General features: G+C 41.8%; 1 protein-coding gene across 3 annotated transcripts; it reads left to right on the top strand.

The window, feature by feature from the left end:
* The first annotated feature begins 1,488 nt into the window (after positions 1 to 1,488).
* Positions 1,489 to 17,234, top strand: sppl2 (signal peptide peptidase-like 2). Of its 3 annotated transcripts, none has more exons than XR_014272701.1 (15): positions 1,489 to 1,636; positions 2,537 to 2,653; positions 2,926 to 3,108; positions 3,208 to 3,297; positions 4,040 to 4,179; positions 4,987 to 5,129; positions 7,700 to 7,796; positions 8,351 to 8,467; positions 11,474 to 11,555; positions 11,684 to 11,758; positions 11,844 to 11,906; positions 11,999 to 12,098; positions 12,311 to 12,388; positions 12,844 to 13,119; positions 14,342 to 14,456. XR_014272701.1 is itself a non-coding variant. In XM_082513283.1 (15 exons), exons 1-15 carry the CDS (start codon positions 1,589 to 1,591, stop codon positions 14,525 to 14,527), a joined length of 1,680 nt encoding a protein of 559 aa, XP_082369409.1. In that variant the 5' UTR covers positions 1,489 to 1,588; the 3' UTR covers positions 14,528 to 17,234. The 3 variants fall into 3 exon arrangements, 2 of the variants coding, with proteins under 2 accessions (XP_082369409.1, XP_082369410.1); XM_082513283.1 differs by having other exon boundaries at positions 12,844 to 13,004; positions 14,342 to 17,234; XM_082513284.1 differs by lacking the exon at positions 12,844 to 13,119 and having other exon boundaries at positions 1,490 to 1,636; positions 14,342 to 14,526.
* Positions 17,235 to 19,205: the final 1,971 nt, after the last annotated feature.

Genomic DNA, 19,205 nt, shown 5'->3' with positions numbered 1-19,205 from the left:
TTAGTTTTGTGCGTAAATCCGGTTAAAAGAGCCAAGGAGTTCATAGTTAGACTTTGATATGTGCTCAAATGTGCGCAGAGTTGACATTGTTTGAAAAAATTAGTTCCCTGACCGGGAATCGAACCCGGGCCGCGGCGGTGAGAGCGCCGAATCCTAACCACTAGACCACCAGGGACGGTAAGTGGCTGGAGATCCCTCACCTGAGTGGGGATGTATATGATAATTGTTTTATCAAAGATAGGAGAATCAGAATCAGAAGACTTTGTTTATCCCCAAGGGACAATTAACAAACAACAGAGCAGCATAACGTTGAAGATAAGGACAATAAGAACAGGCAATAAGATTGAAATAATAAATACACAGAATATACAGTATATACAGTTTTAAAATTACACAGTTTTAAAATTAAAGTGACTGAAGTAAGATAAGATAAGATAAACCTAGTTTATCTTATCTTGTTGTTCAGTAGGGATGACAGCTTAGCCATCATGTCACTGACCACCTCCACTGGGTCCAGATGGCATCCTAGAACAGAGCTGGTCCTTTGGATCAGCCTGTTCAGGCTCGTTCTGTCCCCAGCAGTGATGCTGCTGCCCCAGCAAACTACACTGTCCGTCCTTCTGCAGGAAGCACTGGGTGGAGTTGTGGGAGAGGCCTGCATTGTAGATGGTGAAGAGGAACGGAGTCAGAACTGTTCCATGTGAGGCCCCCGTACTACAGATGACCCTGTCCGACACAGCCTGAGTTCTCACATACTGTGGTCGGTCAGATAGTCCAGTATCTATGTTGTGAGGTGATGGTCCACTTCTATGTTCTCCAGCTTGTCCTTCAGAACTGTGGGAAGAATGGTTCTAGAGGCACTGGATAACTCAGTGAAAATGATTTTTGAACGATGTAGGAGGTGAATGACGGTCATCCACTCCGGTGCCACAGGTTGGTAGGCAAACTGAACTGGGTCCAGTGATGAGCTCAGCAGGGGCAGAAGCTGTACCAGGAGCAGCCACTCCACTTACCTCCAAGATATTGGAATTAATCACCTGCATACAAGTGGGTTTTTTGTTTTTTGGGTTGTTTTTTTTGTATTTGTTTGTAATTTTCTTTTGTATTTTTATTTCTTCTTCTTCTTTTTTTTTTTTTTTAGAAATTTTGGGTTAAACATTCTAAGAGTTTTGCATTTTTGAAGAAAATGAAGAAAAATTGAAGAAAAATAGTTTCCCTTTATTTATTGATTGATTGATTGATTGATTGATTGATTTATGTATTCATGCTAATGAATTGAAAAACTTTTAACCAAACTCTATAACTCCTCTTTTATTTGTTGTTGGGGGTTTTTAAAACTTATGTTTAACTGTAAAGCATGTTAGGCTTTTCGTGCTGTCAGTGACCGCTACTATTTTTATAGTTTTTTGGCAGTCTGTTTTTATCCAAACAGCAAAGTGGCACATGACAATATCATCCAATTAAAAAGCCTAGCCGAACGAAATGGGCGCGGCCTGTTAGAGCCGGCGTTGGGGGCTCTCGTGCAGGGAGTTCGAGCCAAACGTTTGGTTGGTTGGTCGATGGGGGAGACAACAACAAGCTAGACATCATGAGGGTCCCCGAAACACTGATTTGGGTCGCTTTTCTCATCCAGAAGGTGAGAGACACCACGTCTGTTTCTTCGAAAACTGTCCCTCAGTGCGTCTTTGTCGGGTAGCAGCCTGCGGTTAACAAACAAGGATTTGGGTTTTTATTTCCCTGCGGTTTTCCGGGAACGTTAGCATAGATGCTATGTCTGTTAGCTTGCGGAGATTTCTGTGGGCCCTGGAAACCCACACATTACTCACCTTTTGATGCAGCATTAATGAAGGGGGATTATTGCCGATCGATTCACCTCACCTGAAACCGACACTGGGTTTATCTTCACAGTGATTACGAGACAGCGAATATGATGTTAACCACTGACAACTTGGACTGCGGTAGTGCTGTAAAATATGGAACGCGTCTGAAATTAGAGTTTAAGAGTGAAATATTTCAAGTCACTGCCAGAAACAATATAACTGAGTGAGCCAACTAAAATTTGAACAGGTTTTTCTGTTTTGTGTGCAGTGAAAAAACTATTAATCTAGCTAAAGATTGTCATGTGGAAAGAGAAAGAAAGAAGAGGTATTTGAGAAATGTGTTTAAAAGCCTTAAATCTAACTTCAAGTACATTGCAGGAACCCTGATTGTAGGAGCTGTTACTGAGCCTTTTTATACACTGAAGGCTGTAGTTTGTAGTGCTGCTGAGCTTTATTATACATTCAAGGGTTTATCATATTGTGTGCACCCCGTTTATATGAAGAAGGGTATACAAAAACCAACTAAAAGGGGTACGAATAGTTTAATCATAGCTTCAAAAAGGCTTTTGGGAATTTTTATGCCGTCTCAAATTGATGCAGACAGCGAAACATCAACATTTATAGGGCTGCTAGAATTAAAGCTCAACTCTGTGATATAAAAATTTACTTTTTCTTGGACATGTGAGATGATCCAGCCATTGTTTTTATGTTGACAGGTGGTGGGAGAGTACGGCATGGCCCATTTCAGTGACAAGGGCAAGAGCAAAGGAAAGGATTACTGCATATTCTTCAACTCCCAGTGGGCACGTTTACCTCAGGATCTCAATAAGGCAGTAAGTCACTAACAAAGGGGGTTAACCAAACATTGTAAAATTTCAAATTGCTTCAAGGCAATAATGAGAAATAATGAGAAACAAACTAGTCTTTTAGAAGTACAAGGATTTTTATGACAAGGCTGCCCCTTTTTACACTAAATGAGGAAGCTTCTTTGTTCCATTAAAGAATAATAAACAGTACATAATGAGTAATTAATTAAAACAAACAACATCTCTAATTACTGTATTTTGAAACCTCTGAGAGTATTTCCAAACCTTTTGTTTCAAAGTCACGTCTCCAGATCCATGACTTGACAACATCGGTCCTGTGCTCACCCTCTGAGGTCCCAGAGGGAGGCTTCCCGAACCGCATCCCCATGGTGATGAGGGGGAACTGCACTTTCTATGAAAAAGTTCGCCTGGCCCAGATTAATGGTGCCAAGGGCCTGCTCATCGTCAGCAAGGACAGACTGGTAAGACAGCTGTTCACAGCTATTCTGTGTCAGAATTAAACAGGTCTTTTGGTTCATGACAAATCAGAAATGTGCTTTGTTTTTGTTTTTTTCCTACAGACGCCACCAGCAGGAAACAAGACTCAGTATGAAGAGATTGACATTCCTGTGGCACTGCTCAGCTACTCTGATATGTTGGATATAAGCAAGGTGAGAAGTCAGCTACCAACCGATATTTCTCTTCTCACTTTAGAAGCTCTACACCTAGCCTTATTATCCCTTTTCTAATTTTGTGTCACTGGATGCTTTAATATGTGTACCTTGTTTGTAGCAGGGTAAACTACCTTTCATCTGTAATTCTTCATGGTACAGATTCAAGAAAGTGCTGGAAGTATTTCTCAGAGATTTTGCTCCCTATTGACATGATGGTGTCACACAGTTCCTGCAGATTTGTTAACTCCATGTCCACAATGAGAATCTCTCATTGTACCACATCCTAAAGGTGCTGTGCTGGATTGAGATCTGGTGACTGCAGAGTCCATTTGAGTACAGTGAACTGATTGACATGTTCAGGGAACTACTTAGAGATGGTTTAAGCTTTGATACACGTTAAACGGCACATGGCACGTCTATCCAGCTGGAAGCAACTGGTTAAATGCTCCTTTTCAGACAGATTTGTTTTTCCAGTGGAGTGGAAAATGTATCTAAGTGGAAAAGTGTATCTAAAACTGAGCACCATGACGGAGACTCTTGTTGCAATTCATGACTTCAGTCCAGTGTTATGCACTGAATTGGGCTTAATAATCACAACATCAGAGTTAATTTACTTTGAAGTAGGCTAAATTAGGGTTTATTTAATATAAATTAAGTAGCACTTCCTTATTTTGGCATGTTTTATTTAGTTTTGAAGGTTTACATCTGGCAAATCTAATGCTGTTTCTTACTTCTGCAGACCTTTGGTAAAGGACAGCTGGTTGCCATGTACGCACCCAATGAGCCAGTGTTAGACTATAACATGGTGATCATCTTCTTGATGGCAGTAGGAACGGTGGCTATTGGAGGCTACTGGGCTGGCAGCAGAGACAGCAAGAAGTAAGTTTACTGGTCCTGTAAAAGTGCTTCTGTGGAAGCGATTCAGTGGAAAATCCCATAGTGCCAGAGTTTCAGCTGTACTGCAGTATGACAGCCAGAGTTTTCAGACTTTTTGAAAAAATTAAAGTTAAAAAGTGATTTTAGTCTGGGTTGAACAAAACTGCATTAAGTGATACAAAAATACAATGATGCAAGTATTGGGTATCAAAGAAATTCCTTCAGTGAGTGCAAACGATGCATTTAGTCACAGCTGCTAAATTTACATTAGAGATATTTCATCAGGAGAGGCTCCAGAGAACATTGGTCAGAGTTTTCCTGGCAACAAAATACAAGTGCATGATTGCAAAAGACTTTCCTTTTGGGTGACTATGAGTGCTTCTCTTCTTTTCAAACCAAGCAATCTGCATCTTACCGCTGCGACTCCAGTAAAGGGCAGCACTGTTTATTTGAGTATGGGTGACTCATTGGCTTAAGCCAATCTGAGTCCATCTTTTTGGAGTTTTCTGAGGTGAAGGAGGGCAGAGTGAGATGGGGTCGCTGACGCACAGCACCGCAGAGAAAAAAACATTTGGAATCATGAGTGCGTGTTTTCAACTCAGGATGGAAGTGAATGCCAGCCAACTGACCAAATGACTATAAATATAGACTTTTAATGGCAACATGGTTATCCCGTGTGTTTTGGTAAATCACCAAAAATTGGACCATAATCTGCAATTTAAAATGTGAAAGACAAAACCTCAGAGCAAACATGTGTGCATATATACTCTTTGTCTTTAGAGTTACTCACTGTTGCTTGTCCTCCTGCAGACGGTACATGAAGCACAAGCGGGACGACAGTGCCGAGAAGCAAGAGGAGGAGACCGTAGACGTAACCCCAATCATGATTTGTGTGTTCGTCGTCATGTGCTGCAACATGCTGGTGCTACTATACTTTTTCTACGACCACTTGGGTACGATGCAGATACTCACGAAGCGTACACAGAATATAACCGCTGCTTTACTAGTCGCGCTGAAGGAAATATTTAAAAGATAAGTAAATCCGTTCGATCAGAAGCACGTTTATGGGAACAGTAAATGATGGTGGTTTCAGTTCCTTCTGCCCAGTATTCATTAGTGTGTTGGGGGCGGTTAGCCTCTCAAAGCTTTTAATTTGTCCTTACTCACTGTGGCTTGGCATCACTCAGTAGGGATTTTCTCTGGATTGAGGTTGTGCAAAAGATGTGACAAAACCTAAAAAATTTATTTTTACAGTCTGTCAGAATCAAAAAAATGGTTCCAGAGCAGCTGATTTAGTTCAAGCCTGCAGCTTTTAACTGGATCTTACAGGTTTCCTTGTTTTTCTTGACTGAAACACCTGTATGGATAATTCCTGGACTTACTAGGCATTCATTGTCAAATTTGTTAACTAATTTAAACGTCAAATTTCTCCTCACCACTTGGCAAGTTTATATTCTTTTTATCTACAGTATGCAGTAGCTTACTCAGATTAGGGACACTTGTCCTCCTGCTGCCCAGTGCTCACACTGTGCCAGAGGATGCTTACATTTATCTTGGCAGCAGCTCCTCTCTCACAGTCACTCTCTGATTTACTTAAACACTGTTGCAGAGCCTGATGAGTTTTATGAGTTTGTGGATTTTGGGACTTTATTATGAAAGCGGTGGAACGCTTTCCTTTCAGAGTTATATTTAAAGAGGGAAGTGCAGGGGAATGCGATACATGCACACTGTACCGAGTCTAACTGAACCGCACCCGGGCACAGCACGTTAATTATGTTAGTCAAACAAGCTGGACTTTAATGCTTAAACACACTCAGGCCCATCCTGAGTACATCCTTGATAACAGCTCATTTACATGTTTGTGCAGCATAGTTTTCGGCAGCTGAGGTTCGTTGTGTCTCAGTGTTTTATATGCAGAGCCAGCAGATAGAAACAAGTAAAATGCTGGCACTTTTTCCCCTCCGGGGTCCATGCTACTTGTTGTGGTCAGTTTTCTTTAGAGGTAAACATAACTATCGCTCACGTTTTTAAAAAAAAAAAACAACAACTTATTTACACGTTTCTGAATCTCACTTCTGATACTTTCAGCTATCTCCCTCCAGGAATTTACTGATATTTGAAGGTCCTTATATTAAGAATACGGTTATTATTTCCTATATTGTTGCTCTCTTGCTGATAAATTTAAAAGCCAAGTTGATTTGGTAAAGGACTAGATGTCACAATTCCTGACAATGCATTGCTTTTAATGGAGAAAATCTTGAGGGATGGGTGTTATGAGGAAAAGCATCCCAGAAACTTTACCAGTGGCACACATCGTTATGTGTCTCAACTTTTGTTCTTTTACACAAGCTAATCTGCCATTTTTCCTTGGTTAGGTTTAGGGGTTAGAGATCTGATCTAAATCATTAAAATTTAGACACATCGTCAGTGGTGGACCTTGAATTCATCGGTTGTTTCGGCCATTATCACTAGACACCCTCATCCAAGGAGGCCCTGCCAGGGTTGATCAGGCCCCGGAGTGTGTCAATGGTTTATGTTAAAATTGTTTTCTTCTTTCTCCTGTTTAGTTTTCTACAGTTTATTCTATCTATTCACTGCAGCTGAGAAATATGTACCTCTTTAACATTTATGGAAGGTAGCACATTGTATGTCGCTCGGATGATGAAACTTAGTCTATTAGACTCCATTCCCCAGAATCCCCAGGAAAAATTAGACAAAAATGCACAGGAGGAATCACTGGCACTGAACTCATAAAGTCCGCTGGCTTGTTAATCCTGTTGTTGTGCAGTCTCACTTTGTCCACGATGATAGAAGGCTCACCATCAGTGTCTTAAGCCTTTAACATTGCTGCCTCTTTCCTCCTTTAAAAACTAGCTTAAATAAGTAGAATAAATATTTTGCTAACAAAATAAAAAGACAATACGACAAAGCAAGTTTCACTTAAGGTAAAAACCAAATAATAGAAAGGAGCTCAATTAAATAAAACCAATTAAATGAGCAAAATAAGTAAAGATTAAAATGCAATACAGTAGAATAGGTTGTGAATAAAAAAATAAAAAAAAAGAAGAAGGGTGAAGAAATTTAAAAAAATGCACATCACACACAGGTGCAACAAGAAAATACACAAAATGAATAAAACAGGATTTCTGGTTAAAAAGTCCAAGCTTCTAAACTAATCTTATTAAATTAATAATCCCCTCTCCATTTAGCTCCAGGGTAAACTGAGATTCTTCAGAGATCATTTCCTCTCACAGAGCTACCTGTTGTCCAGCATTAAGCTGCAGCAGAGTCAAACCCTGCTGAGTGTAAAGAATGGCTGCACTGATAAAGAGCTCAATGGCTGAGATAACATTTCGCCTTTAAACAGATTAAAAAGCTGCTGAAAGCTGCGGATGGCAATAGTGTACAAAAGGGAAAGCAATACCACTATTCAGGCGTTTAAGGAGGGGGGATGCCAAAGAAGCGGGTTTCCTCACACGATAATATCTACTCAGCTTCTGTCTGCTGTTTCTTCACCGTTTAGCCATTTGGGTCATCAGGATCTTCTGTTTGGCCTCCTCTGTCGGCCTGTACAGCTGCCTGTGGCCGTTCGTCAGGAGACTTCCTTTCTGCAAGTGCAGGTGAGTCTTCAGGTCATATTAGCAGGTGCGATGATGCTTTAAACAGCATGACATTTGGGTTTTTTTTCCTCTCCATTCATGTATGTTTTCTATGTCTGGTCGAGGTGCAACTTGATGATTCAACCAAATATTAGTCAGGGTATATATATGTTTGAGCTTCTCAAATCTAAAATAAAGTCAAACTTGTTCGCCCAGTTCTTATTTATTAAATTCAATAAAGATGCCTGCTGTACAATCACTCCACCCTGGAAACAGAAAAGCTCATATAAATACTTAAATACTCATTATACTTACAGCATGATGAACAGTTTAGGAACCTTTTTTTTATATTTTTTTCAGCAATGCGGATTGAGCAGTTGTTTCCTGTTTCTTCTGTACACCCTTTTTTCTTTTGTTTGTAGACCAAATGATACATGGTTAACATGATTATCTGCAGATTAATGCTAATAAAAACACTTTTTAGTTGCATTTCATGCTTAACAGTGACTGTATTTCTCTGAGAGAAAGTGCTGTGGTGTAGTGGCTGACATCTGACCTATGTTTTGGAAAAATAGGATCCCGGAGAACAACCTGCCGTACCTGCACAAGCGGCCGCAGATCCGCATGCTGCTGCTGTCGGCCCTCTGCATTGGTGTCAGCATCATCTGGATGGTGTTTCGCAACGAAGACCAGTGAGTGCACAACACAAAATTTAAAAAACAATTGAATTCATTCCACTACAGCTACAGACAAAGGCGCTGCAGGGCTTCACAGTCATAGAAGAAAAGGTCAAATTCACCAGCTTGTAGCGATTAAAGGGGGAATAATCATGAGAGGCGAAAAATGAGGTCAGGTACGAAGTTTAACTTGAGGTGAATGGGAGTAAGGAATACTATTGATTGACATGTGCAGCGGTGGGAAATAACCAGGATATACCGATAGTAATAACTGCGATAGCTTTAAAAAATAAAAAAAATAAAAACCTAGACCTCTGTCTGGGTCTAATCCAAGCCTATTCAAATGGCGGCCCGCGGGCCACATGTGGCCCAGAAGCAACCTGCGAGTGGCCCTGCCTGTGGTCCTGGCAGAAACACAGAAAACGCAAAAAATTAATTAATTAATTTTAAAAAATTAAAAATTCCTACAGCGTAGTGTAGACTGTGAATGCAACACTCCTAGTAGCCTAGCAATATTTAACCCACAATGCACCGTAATGTAAATATATTAAACTATCATTGTAATGTATGATGTGACAACAGCAAGTACAGTTTAATTGCGAGTTTAATAATCTTACAACTGGAATTGTACTACCATGGTGAGGGTCCTGTACAGCCCGAGAGAGAGCTGCAGCAGCTTCCCTTCGTGTTTGCTTCTTGCCGAAGATTCTGAAACAGTGAAATACTGCATGCTGGCCGTGGTGGATGCGGTAATAAGTGACAAAAAAAATTAAAGTAAGTGTGACATCTGCTATTAAAAACGTACCCCTGTCAGACAGTTCAAATATTCATCGAGTTGAAGTTCTGTGAAGTTTTGGCGTCAGACGAGTTTGAAATGTTGTCAGATGACCTGAAGAAAACTGATTTAATGTCTATAGTAGGAGATGGGTTCACAGACAGAACTGATAATGCACAGTTATGCGTATATGTCTGTTTTTTGGATGGAAAATTGCTCGGCTTACTACCGTTAGAGGGACACACAGCTGGCGAAATAATGTTTGAGAAGATTTCAGCTCTTTTTGAGGAAAATGGTCTGGATATGAAGCGCGTCTGTATACTTGTGACAGATGGGGCTCCATTCATGGCAGGAAAAGTGAGTGGTCAGCAAAATATTTATTTTAATTTGAAAGGGAAATGTCCAAATGTATTATTATTATTATTATTATTATTATTATTTCAAATGTGCAAAAAAAAAAAAGCTAGTTATACCTCCCTTTTTTTTCCTTTTTTTTTTTTTTTAAATAAATGAACCTTTCGATGTGCATTTTTGAGAGGTCACCAGATTTACAGGGGAAAAGGAATAAAATAAATTACTTGTTTTTCAATACAGTTGTGTGGGTTTGAAATTGATCATGATCTGCTGCTTACTGGCTGCAAAAAAATATCTGGCCCAGATAAACTCCTCTGTTTGAAAATCTGGCCCAACTAACTTCTTAGTTGAATAGCCATGGTCTAAGCCTTATCTGTAGGCGGCCCTTTCAACTTAGATCAGAATTGGCTCACATTAGAAAGTAAACTTTTAACCATAACCTGTGACTAAATGTTTCATAGTAGATGGGGCAGGGCAATATGTCCAAAAATATTTATCACGATATAGATTTGAAAATTTGCCATAACAATATAACTGATGCGAGACAAAATACTTTACAACTCCACAACTTTGATGGGGTTTTTTTGTACTAATAATGTCACTTCACCCAGCACCCGTTGCCTACTGGTGGTGGTCAGAGGGCCTGGTGGCGCCAGTGTCCGGCAGCCTCGCCTCTGTCAGTGAGCCCCAGGGTGGCTGTGGCTACAATGTAGCTTGCCATCACCAGTGTGTGAATGTGTGTGTGAATGGGTGGATGACTGGATATGTAAAGCGCTTTGGGGTCCTTAGGGACTAGTAAAGCGCTATACAAATACAGACCATTTACAATTTCACTTAAACAAGCAGCTGTTTTTTATGTGCATTAAAGTTATATAAAAATTTAACAGTGCAAATGAAAATTCCTTGCTGACAGTTTAACCAAAAGGCATTTCCAGGAAATTGGCCGACATGTCCTCAGCATAACCATGTATAATATCCACAAAACTTAAAAAGAGGTTATACACACTCAGTACAGTAATATTATGTTCAAGCACAGTACGTATCACTCGGCGAGGCTCCCGACTACGGTAACCATAATGCTCCGACAATCCATCAAGCGGTGCGGCTTCGTAACTTAGCAAAGTCGTACTAAAACATTTTTTGACAGATTTTTGAGCGGCGTGTACCACATAAACTCGGTTCGGTAATAACGACGGCCCGCTTGCATGCTCTACCAAAAAATGTGATTTGGTGTGTATCTGAGGGCACGAAAGCCAAACCAGTTCCACACCACTGAAGTTGCAGCATTTTTACAAACCAATTCTGCTTCATCAGTTTTATTCAGCGACCCGCTTTCGCCCTTCTCATTCTCTGTCGCCGCCATGCTTTTTCCACCATGTGCGTATGAAAACAAAGGCACTGCGCATGCGCGTTTTACCCATTTTCTATTGCGATATTTAATTTTCTTATCATTTCCTAACATTATACCGGTATTACAGTGAACGGTATGATATGGCCCAGCCCTAATAGTAGATACCTTATCACATAATCCAGAAGTGTCACCACTCGGGCTATTTCAGCTTTTTGAGAAAGGAATTATTATTGTGGGCTTCTCCAGAAGTGCATATCTTCTGGTTTAAAATTCAGAGTGACCCCGTAGGTGCTATATTTGGGGGGAAATTTTTCACTTTCACTTGGAAAGATGCTTTTGCTGAAGTATCAAAAGAGCTGAAGCTGTTGGTTTCCTACAGGCTGTGCTGCACACTTTCTTCCAGCACCCAAGAATTTTGGTTTGAGGGCAGAATTATTGTGGGTGTGTGTGTCGGGTGGCGTAAAGTCTGTGTGTAATGACGCCTTTGAGGTACATGATATGGTGATGGTGCTGGCTGACTAATGTGTTATGTGTCTTCCAGGTGGGCGTGGGTGTTACAGGACGCCCTGGGGATCGCCTTCTGTCTCTACATGCTCAAAACAGTCAGGCTGCCCACATTTAAGGTGACAGATCTGAACCACAACGCGATTTTTTTTTTTTTTTTTTTTTTTTTTTGAAAGGTTTTTAACTGTGTTTGATTGTTTTAATAAAAGTTTGATCATAAACTGTTTTCTTTTGCTCCCTGATGCAGGCTTGCACTTTACTAATGACCGTCCTGTTCGTCTATGATGTTTTCTTCGTATTTATTACACCTTCCTTCACAAAGGTATGTCAGGTTGTCACACACGTCTCTTTAGTTTAGTTGTTGTTTGCTGTGTTCTTTGTGTTTTTACTCCTTACCTTTTCTCCAGAGTGGGCAAAGTATAATGGTGGAGGTAGCAGCTGGTCCCTCTGACTCCTCCACACATGAAAAGGTGAGCCTACGTGGTACACCTCGGTTAAGTCCTCCAAACACCCCTCTCAGCTCAGTAGTTGATGGTAATGTTAATTTTTGTGTTTTCCCCAGCTTCCCATGGTGCTTAAAGTGCCACGGTTAAACTCCTCCCCCCTGGCTCTTTGTGACCGCCCCTTCTCCCTGCTTGGCTTCGGAGATATCTTAGTACCAGGTATGCAAATCAAATGTTTTATGATGACACAGTTCACATGCTTTGAAAATAAGAGCAAGGGCTTGTCCAACAGTAAGTCTGTCACGGATGAGAGATTTTCATCAAAGAATTTAAAACAAATACTAAAACTGGAAGTCTGCTAAGAAAGCTTTGTGAAACTGCTGTTAGTCGTTCCCTTTGTTCTGAATGCCTCTTTGGTTTTCTTTTCTCAGGTCTGCTGGTTGTGTACTGTCACAGATTTGACATTTTAACACAATCCTACAGGATCTACTTCATGGCCTGTACAGTTGGTACGTACGTGGGCTGGAGGAGGGGATGGAGGTGGGCTGTACTCTGTGAAATGCTGATGTTATGATGAGCCTCATTCAGGTGGGAATGACATTGATAAGGGGAGGTTCTGCTCTGTAGTTCAACTCATCGTTTTACCCCGAGAAAAATGACCGTGGTGCTTGTAATGTAATAAACAGATTGTTAAGACTAGCCAGTAGAAAACATCAGCACTTCCTCTCCTGAGGACTTCAGTTTTAGAGCAAAAAAGAGAGGATTTCATTTTCCTGCCAGATCTGGTACAAGCTTTAGGAACAAGTCTAGGAACAAAAGACTTCAGTAACTTTTCTGATGGTTGTAGCTCAGTAAGGTAGAAGCAGGCCAAGGACGACCTGTAAATAAGAATATAGCAGCACACCAGCTTGCAGAACACCTGCAGGAGCTAAAGTGACGTCTGTCTTTGTCTCTCTCCCGTCAGCTTATGGCATCGGCCTGCTGATCACCTTCGTGGCGCTGGCCGTGATGCAGATGGGTCAACCGGCGTTACTCTACCTGGTGCCTTGCACTCTGCTCACCAGCCTCAGTATTGCGCTATGGCGCAGGGAGTTGCCCCAGTTCTGGACTGGAAGTGGATTTGTGGTGAATACCAGTTTGATATGACTGCCTACTACGGAAGAACAAAAAGACTTAACAAAAAAAAAAGGAGAAAAAAAATCTAGGTTTAAATAACATGCAGACTAAAGTAGAATTTCAAGTTGAGTAACCCCTTTAAATAATTCCATCCATTCCAACTGCTTCTTTCTGTTTTCAATGTCCCCCTCCATCGCTACTCCTCACCCTTTATTTTACTGTGGGTGTGCTCTAGTCTGCTGCTGAGGGTTCAGCTGTCTGCGAATGTCACTGCAGGTATTCAAACCGGGCTTCATTCTACCATCAAACACCCCGACGGGCGTACTACGAAGCGAAATCAATGGCTTAGTGAGCTACGTCGAGCCTTAAGTCAGAGTTTTCAGTGTCCCGGGGGTGGCTTTCTTGATCACCATGGTAACTGAAGCTATTTAAAAAGTGCCACGTTTTCACTGATTCTAGATAGATTCAGATTCTCTGCTGGAGCAATAGGTTTTATACATGCCATGTGCAGATATATACATTCATGTTCCCACAAGGGAAATTATTGTTACAGCAGCTGTATAAAAAGAATAAAATTAGCACAGGAATAAAAAATTTTGTATATACATAAGTGATTACATACATGGTAGAGCTGTGTTTCACTATAACCCCCGAAAGAGAGGCAGGAATATGTTAGCATTTATTTTCTAATGCAGAAAACGATTGTTTTTGTATTTTATTTAAATCTGCTGCCAAGCCTGCTGAAATTCTAGCTTAAAAAACACAGATTAGAAAGTCGGTCTGTTTGTTTGTTGTCCATTTATCAGGACTACAAACAAGAATATTAAATCTGTAAAATAACTTTCATCAGATGCCTGCTCTTTATTGTGAGCATGCTCAGAGCCTGAAGCAGAAAACCTGAGCTAACACAGGAAGCTGAAAACCACTGTTGAGATGCCTGTTACCTCTGACTGGGGTTTTAGGTGTTGTTGAGCCAGCTAACACAAAGTAAGCCTGGCTTTATGAACTTGCTTCGTAGTACCTCCCTCTGCTCTCTTAACCTTGCTTCATTTCTGCATTGATGATAAAGTAGTGATCACATGGGAAACTCTGACTCCCATTAGTGGGGCTGATGTTGATGTAGATTATTTCTGCGTAGCTTGATGGGGCTAAAAACCTCAGTGGGACGTTTCTATCCCTGCGAATACCTCTGAGGGCACAAAGCTTCTTTAGCTGGGGTTAAATTTGTGCCTGTGTAGCGTTTGGTTCTGTTTGCCTTCTGCTCTCCTGTAGCTCCTGTCATTAAATTTTGTGTTCAGCCTGGCCGCCCTTCACTCATGCAGGCTTTTGTTTTCTGTCCCTTGCAGCCTGCCATAGTGCTCGCACCGATCAACTGCACACAAACCGCCGCGCCGCCGACCAAGGAGGCCTCAGCTAAACCAGAGTCACCAACCGCAGAGGAGCAAGCCAGTCAGAGTGAAGACTCCCCCCAGGACCCGCCTCAGAAAACTCCCCCGGTGGAGAGCAATGAAGAGGGAAAAAAACCCAACTGAAATAACGTCTAGTACGGCACTTTTCCATTTCACCGTGTTTACTTTGTTCATTTTCTTTCTACAGTGTGTCCGAGTCAGTGGACATTTCACATACTCATGCTTGTTTGCACTCGGTGCCAAGTACGAATCTGTGTTTTCTGAATGTCGGGCTCAGCCGGGCACAGACAAACAGAAGCAGTCCCATCACCACCTCCTACTAACATACAATTTGCACCACCCGAAAGGGGAGTGAAAAGTCAATCTACACTACTCCATTGAGAAAACAATAAATATTTCCACTCCTCTCAGCTCTGTGCCAACCTAAAGACCCCGTCACGCCAGCAAATAACAGTGCAATGTATAACTTGACCAGTAACACCAGAGCTAAATGGCAGATTAAAAAAAATACCCCTCCTGATTTTTGGTTTTCTTTACATTTAAGAAGTGGTTTATGGTGAAAAAAAGACCTTTTAAAAGCTGAGATCTAAACCTGAGTAAAAAATGTTTTTGACCTATTGTTTAATAAATCGTATTATCGTAATAAATTATAATGAGCACCCTGACGTGTTACAGATCAGAGAAAAGGGGAAAAAACTTCACATGTGGAGGTTTTAGTGCTTCACAATTCAAACGGCATGTCTAGAGCAGAAAAAAATAAGCGATAGTAGTAGTTGCTGTGTAGAAATACTGGCATCGCTATTAAAGGAATTAATTAGTGAGCCGTGAGCTGCATGTTTTGCACCCCTGAAAACCAACTTTAATGAACTTTGAGCAATCAAAAAATGTATTTAGTGCCTGATCAGTCTCATACAAATAACTCCAGGATCCAACTAACCTGATGGAGCGAAAAAAGAGAAATGGTAAAATATTAGGTGGCAAACAGAAAATTAAAGATTTAAATATTCATTCTTGCTCCAGCTTCTCATTTATGTATAAGAAACAGAGTATTTGGGTTTTGAAATGTTGATCACACAAACAAAACTTGTAAAATAAGGCATCTCGAACATTGTTTTCTGCTTTTGGACAAAAGAAAAAAATTCTAAATAGCAGTCAGTTTTTTTTATCTAGCAGTTAAAGGTAGTGCCAGGTTCATAATTTGTTGGAGAAAGGCACATTTATTTTGTAGTTTTTGCCTCTCTGCACCACAGTGGATCCTAAATCGAACAATTACTATGCGAGTGAAGAGCAGACTCAGATGTGTTTGACCTCAAGGTGCTCCTGTTAGCGAACGAATATAAAATTTTTCTCAGTCTTCAGAATAAAGTGCTAAAACTTCTCTGATGACAGAGAGGTGTGGAAAGATACTCTGATCCAGTTTGTTGCCACAGTCACCAAGCCTCGGACCCAAATATTTAGCTGTTCGTCTTTCTGGTGTGACCGGGCTTTAAAGGTCCTGGCTACAACCCAGCCAAGGGGAAACCGGAGCGCAACACAAAAAAAAGAAAAGGAAACGTAATGCCAAGGAAAGACCAACGCTACCACAGGATTGCGGTTTCACAACAACCAGATATTTTATTAATCTCCAAAGATAGCAAGCAGCAGGGAGGGAATGGCCAAAACAACAAACAAAACACTCCAGAAATGAAACAGAACTGATTTACCTATGACGAGAAACCCAAAAGAAAATTTCACTAAGCTAAACAGGAGAAAAAGGTTTTAAAAGAAAACCCCAACAGCAACCAGATCACCAAGGTTTACAATCAATACAAGACAACCAAGCTCTTCTCATCACAGTAACTTGGTCACACAGCTCACCACTAAACACAAGACCCATGGCTAAATGCACAGCTTGTTTGGAAATAGAAAGTGGGCGGGGCAGCCAGCCTCATTCCATGCTTAGCCAATTATCTGCCTCCACCTGGAACTTACATAAGCACAAACAACATACAGCAAAATGACTTGGGTCATAACACGAGAAAGCGATGGCAGCAGCTCTGCAAGCCCATCAATTTTCAAGCACTTAATTTGAAATGCACTGAGACTTAAATCCCCTTAAAAAGCCCTTTTTGAAGCGTGTGTCCCAGAGTCAGAGCATGAAGCCACTGAAAACTTTCATACCCCTTAAAATGTGGTGCTAACCTGGTTGTTGACTGAGCCAAAGCACTTTTGTTATTTTCTCATCAAGCTTTTGTTACATTTTGTGTTTGCATGCTTTTATTTTGATTTTAGCCCAGATATATGACCCAGACTTTGTAAATGTTGCTGAGCGCTGCAGTCTGCATCACCCGGGAGGCGCTCATGTTATATTAAGAGTTGGGTTTTTGGCCTTACCGTGTCCACGTCTGGAGTGGGGGGGTGGGGGGAGGCTCTCTGAAAACCGTGTGCTGGACTCAAAGTGCTGCAGTTTCATGTGTGAACTGGAGAGTATGTGGTTCTGGTTGTTTTTAGTTTGTATTGAAACATTTGCACAGCATTTTAACTCATGAAACGGCCTGTTGTCAGCTCATGTGTGTGTACGTGTATGTTTATGCATAATTATAAGGGTTTAAAGATACGGAAACCATGGTAACGACCTACTTGTCCCATATTTGTTCTGCTTTTGTTTGTCTGACCTGAGGGCATCATGTTGGACAGCAGCGTGCTGCGAGTGAGTCCGGCCTCGGTGTCCGAATGTGATTGAACAGTTTTCTGGACGACGTTATTCATTCACCAGGATAGTTTGGTGTCACCCAGTGGTTTTTAATGCCTCCACAGAGGCATATGTATAATAAAGAACCATTGTATTTAATATTAGGCCTGCTGTGTTTCTTATATCACACTTTTCAAGACTGATCTACTCTATACACTTTATCTATACTCTATATCCACACACTGCTGCATCTCAAATAGAATAGAATAGAATAGAATAGAATAGAATGCCTTTTGTCACTATACACATGTACAATGAGATACAGAGCATCTCCTACGCAGTGCAAACGTGGTAAAAGAAACGGGTGTGAGGTGCTCAGTTCTGCTGCACTATATACATATGAGCAGTATTCAAAAGAATATATAAAATATACATATGGGGGGAATTAATAATTAGTGTGATATATTTACAGTGTTACAGGGTTATTGCACGTAAACTATTGCACAGTAATGATAGTTGTGTAGTCTGTTTATAGAGGGAAGGCCTTGGAATCGGGGTGGGACTGTATTGTCAGTGCATGTGTGAGTTCAGGGTGGTTATGGCTTTTGGGAAGAAACTATTTTTGAGTCTGTCAGTCTTTATGCTGATGCACCTGTAGCGCATTTTTGTTGCTCTGCTGAGGCAGCGGGAGGACTAAATGTCCATCATGGAGGAGAGAGGGCAGCCGATGATCTTCTGTGCTGCTTTGACTTCTCTCTGAAGCCTCACTTTATCTCCCGTACCATACTGTGATGCAATATGTCAACAGGCTCTCAATGGATGAGCGGTAGAAGTTCAGCAGCAGCCTCAGGAAGTGCAGCCGCTGCTGGCCTTCTTGACGACTGCTGTGAGGTTGTCTGTCCAGGAGATGTCAGCGGAGATGAGGACACTGAGAAACCCGAAGGTGTGGACCCTCTCCACACACTCCCCTTTGATGTACAGGGGGGCTAAGTCAGTGCTGTGCCTCCTGAAGTCCACAAGTTGGTGTTCAGTGCCAGGTTGTTCTCTGAACACTATGCTGCCAATTTCAGGACTTCCTCTCAGTAGTCTGCCTCGTCTCCCTTTGAGATGAATCTGACTACCGTGGTGTCATCAGCAAACTTGATGATGAAGTTGTGGTGGGTGGAACTGCAGTCGTGGGTGTAGACACAATACAGGAGGGGGCTCAGCGCTCAGGGCTATGGTGATGCTGTCTTCTGTGGATCTGTTCGCATGATATGCAAACTGGTAGGGGTCGAGGTCTCGGGGGAGGTAGTCCTTGATGTGCTGAAGGACTAGTCTCTCGAAGCATTTCATGATTACCAGAGTGAGGGCCACAGGGTGGTAGTTGTTCAGGTTAGTGACGGGAGACTTCTTCGGCACTGGGATGATTGTGGCTGATTTTAGACAGGGTGCCCAGTCTAGTGAGAGGTTGAATATTCTGGTAAAGATGAGGGTGAGCTGGTGGCCACACGCTGTTAGCGTCTTGCCAGGTACTCTGTCTGGACTGGCAGCCTTCCTGGGGTTCACTGCTAAGAATACACGTCTGACATCATATTCCGTAAAGTGAGTGGAGCGGTGCAGGAATGAGGTGGATGGGAGCAGGCCTGAAGCAGATGAGGGCTGCTGTTGTGGTGTTTCCAAGTGGGCGAAGAGGCAATTTATCTCCTCTGTGAGCACTCAAGTTTTCTGTTTTCAGACCCTCTGTGGATTATAAAGTCTTGTACGCCCCGCCACACCTCCCATGTGTTGTTGCTGGACAGGTGGGACTCTGCTTTTGTTATGGTCTAAATTGGCCTTTGGGCTGTAGGAGAAAGCCAGGACCAGCAGACTTGAGCCAGGAACCTTCTCGGCTTAGCTGGACCCCCGCCCCAGGAGCTGATCTCGGGGTGATTTATGTTCACATTTCCTTCCAGACTCTGAATGAGTCTTTTCTTTGTGGCCTTCCAGCTGTGAGAAGTCCCTGCAGAGATTAACAGCAAGCACAAAGAGCCTCTGTCACCTCATCAGTGGAGGATGGAGAGTGTCCATTTACTCTGGGTCACTTATCTGATCAACCAGCACACTATTAGTGGTTTTGCAAAAGGCCCTTTAGTGACGTATGTGCTGCTA

This window comes from Aulonocara stuartgranti, assembly GCF_965226115.1.
Source record: "Aulonocara stuartgranti genome assembly, chromosome: 18".
NCBI lineage: Eukaryota > Metazoa > Chordata > Actinopteri > Cichliformes > Cichlidae > Aulonocara > Aulonocara stuartgranti.
The sequence above is the reverse complement of the archived record's forward strand: the minus strand, read 5'-3'. Positions and strand labels throughout refer to the sequence as shown.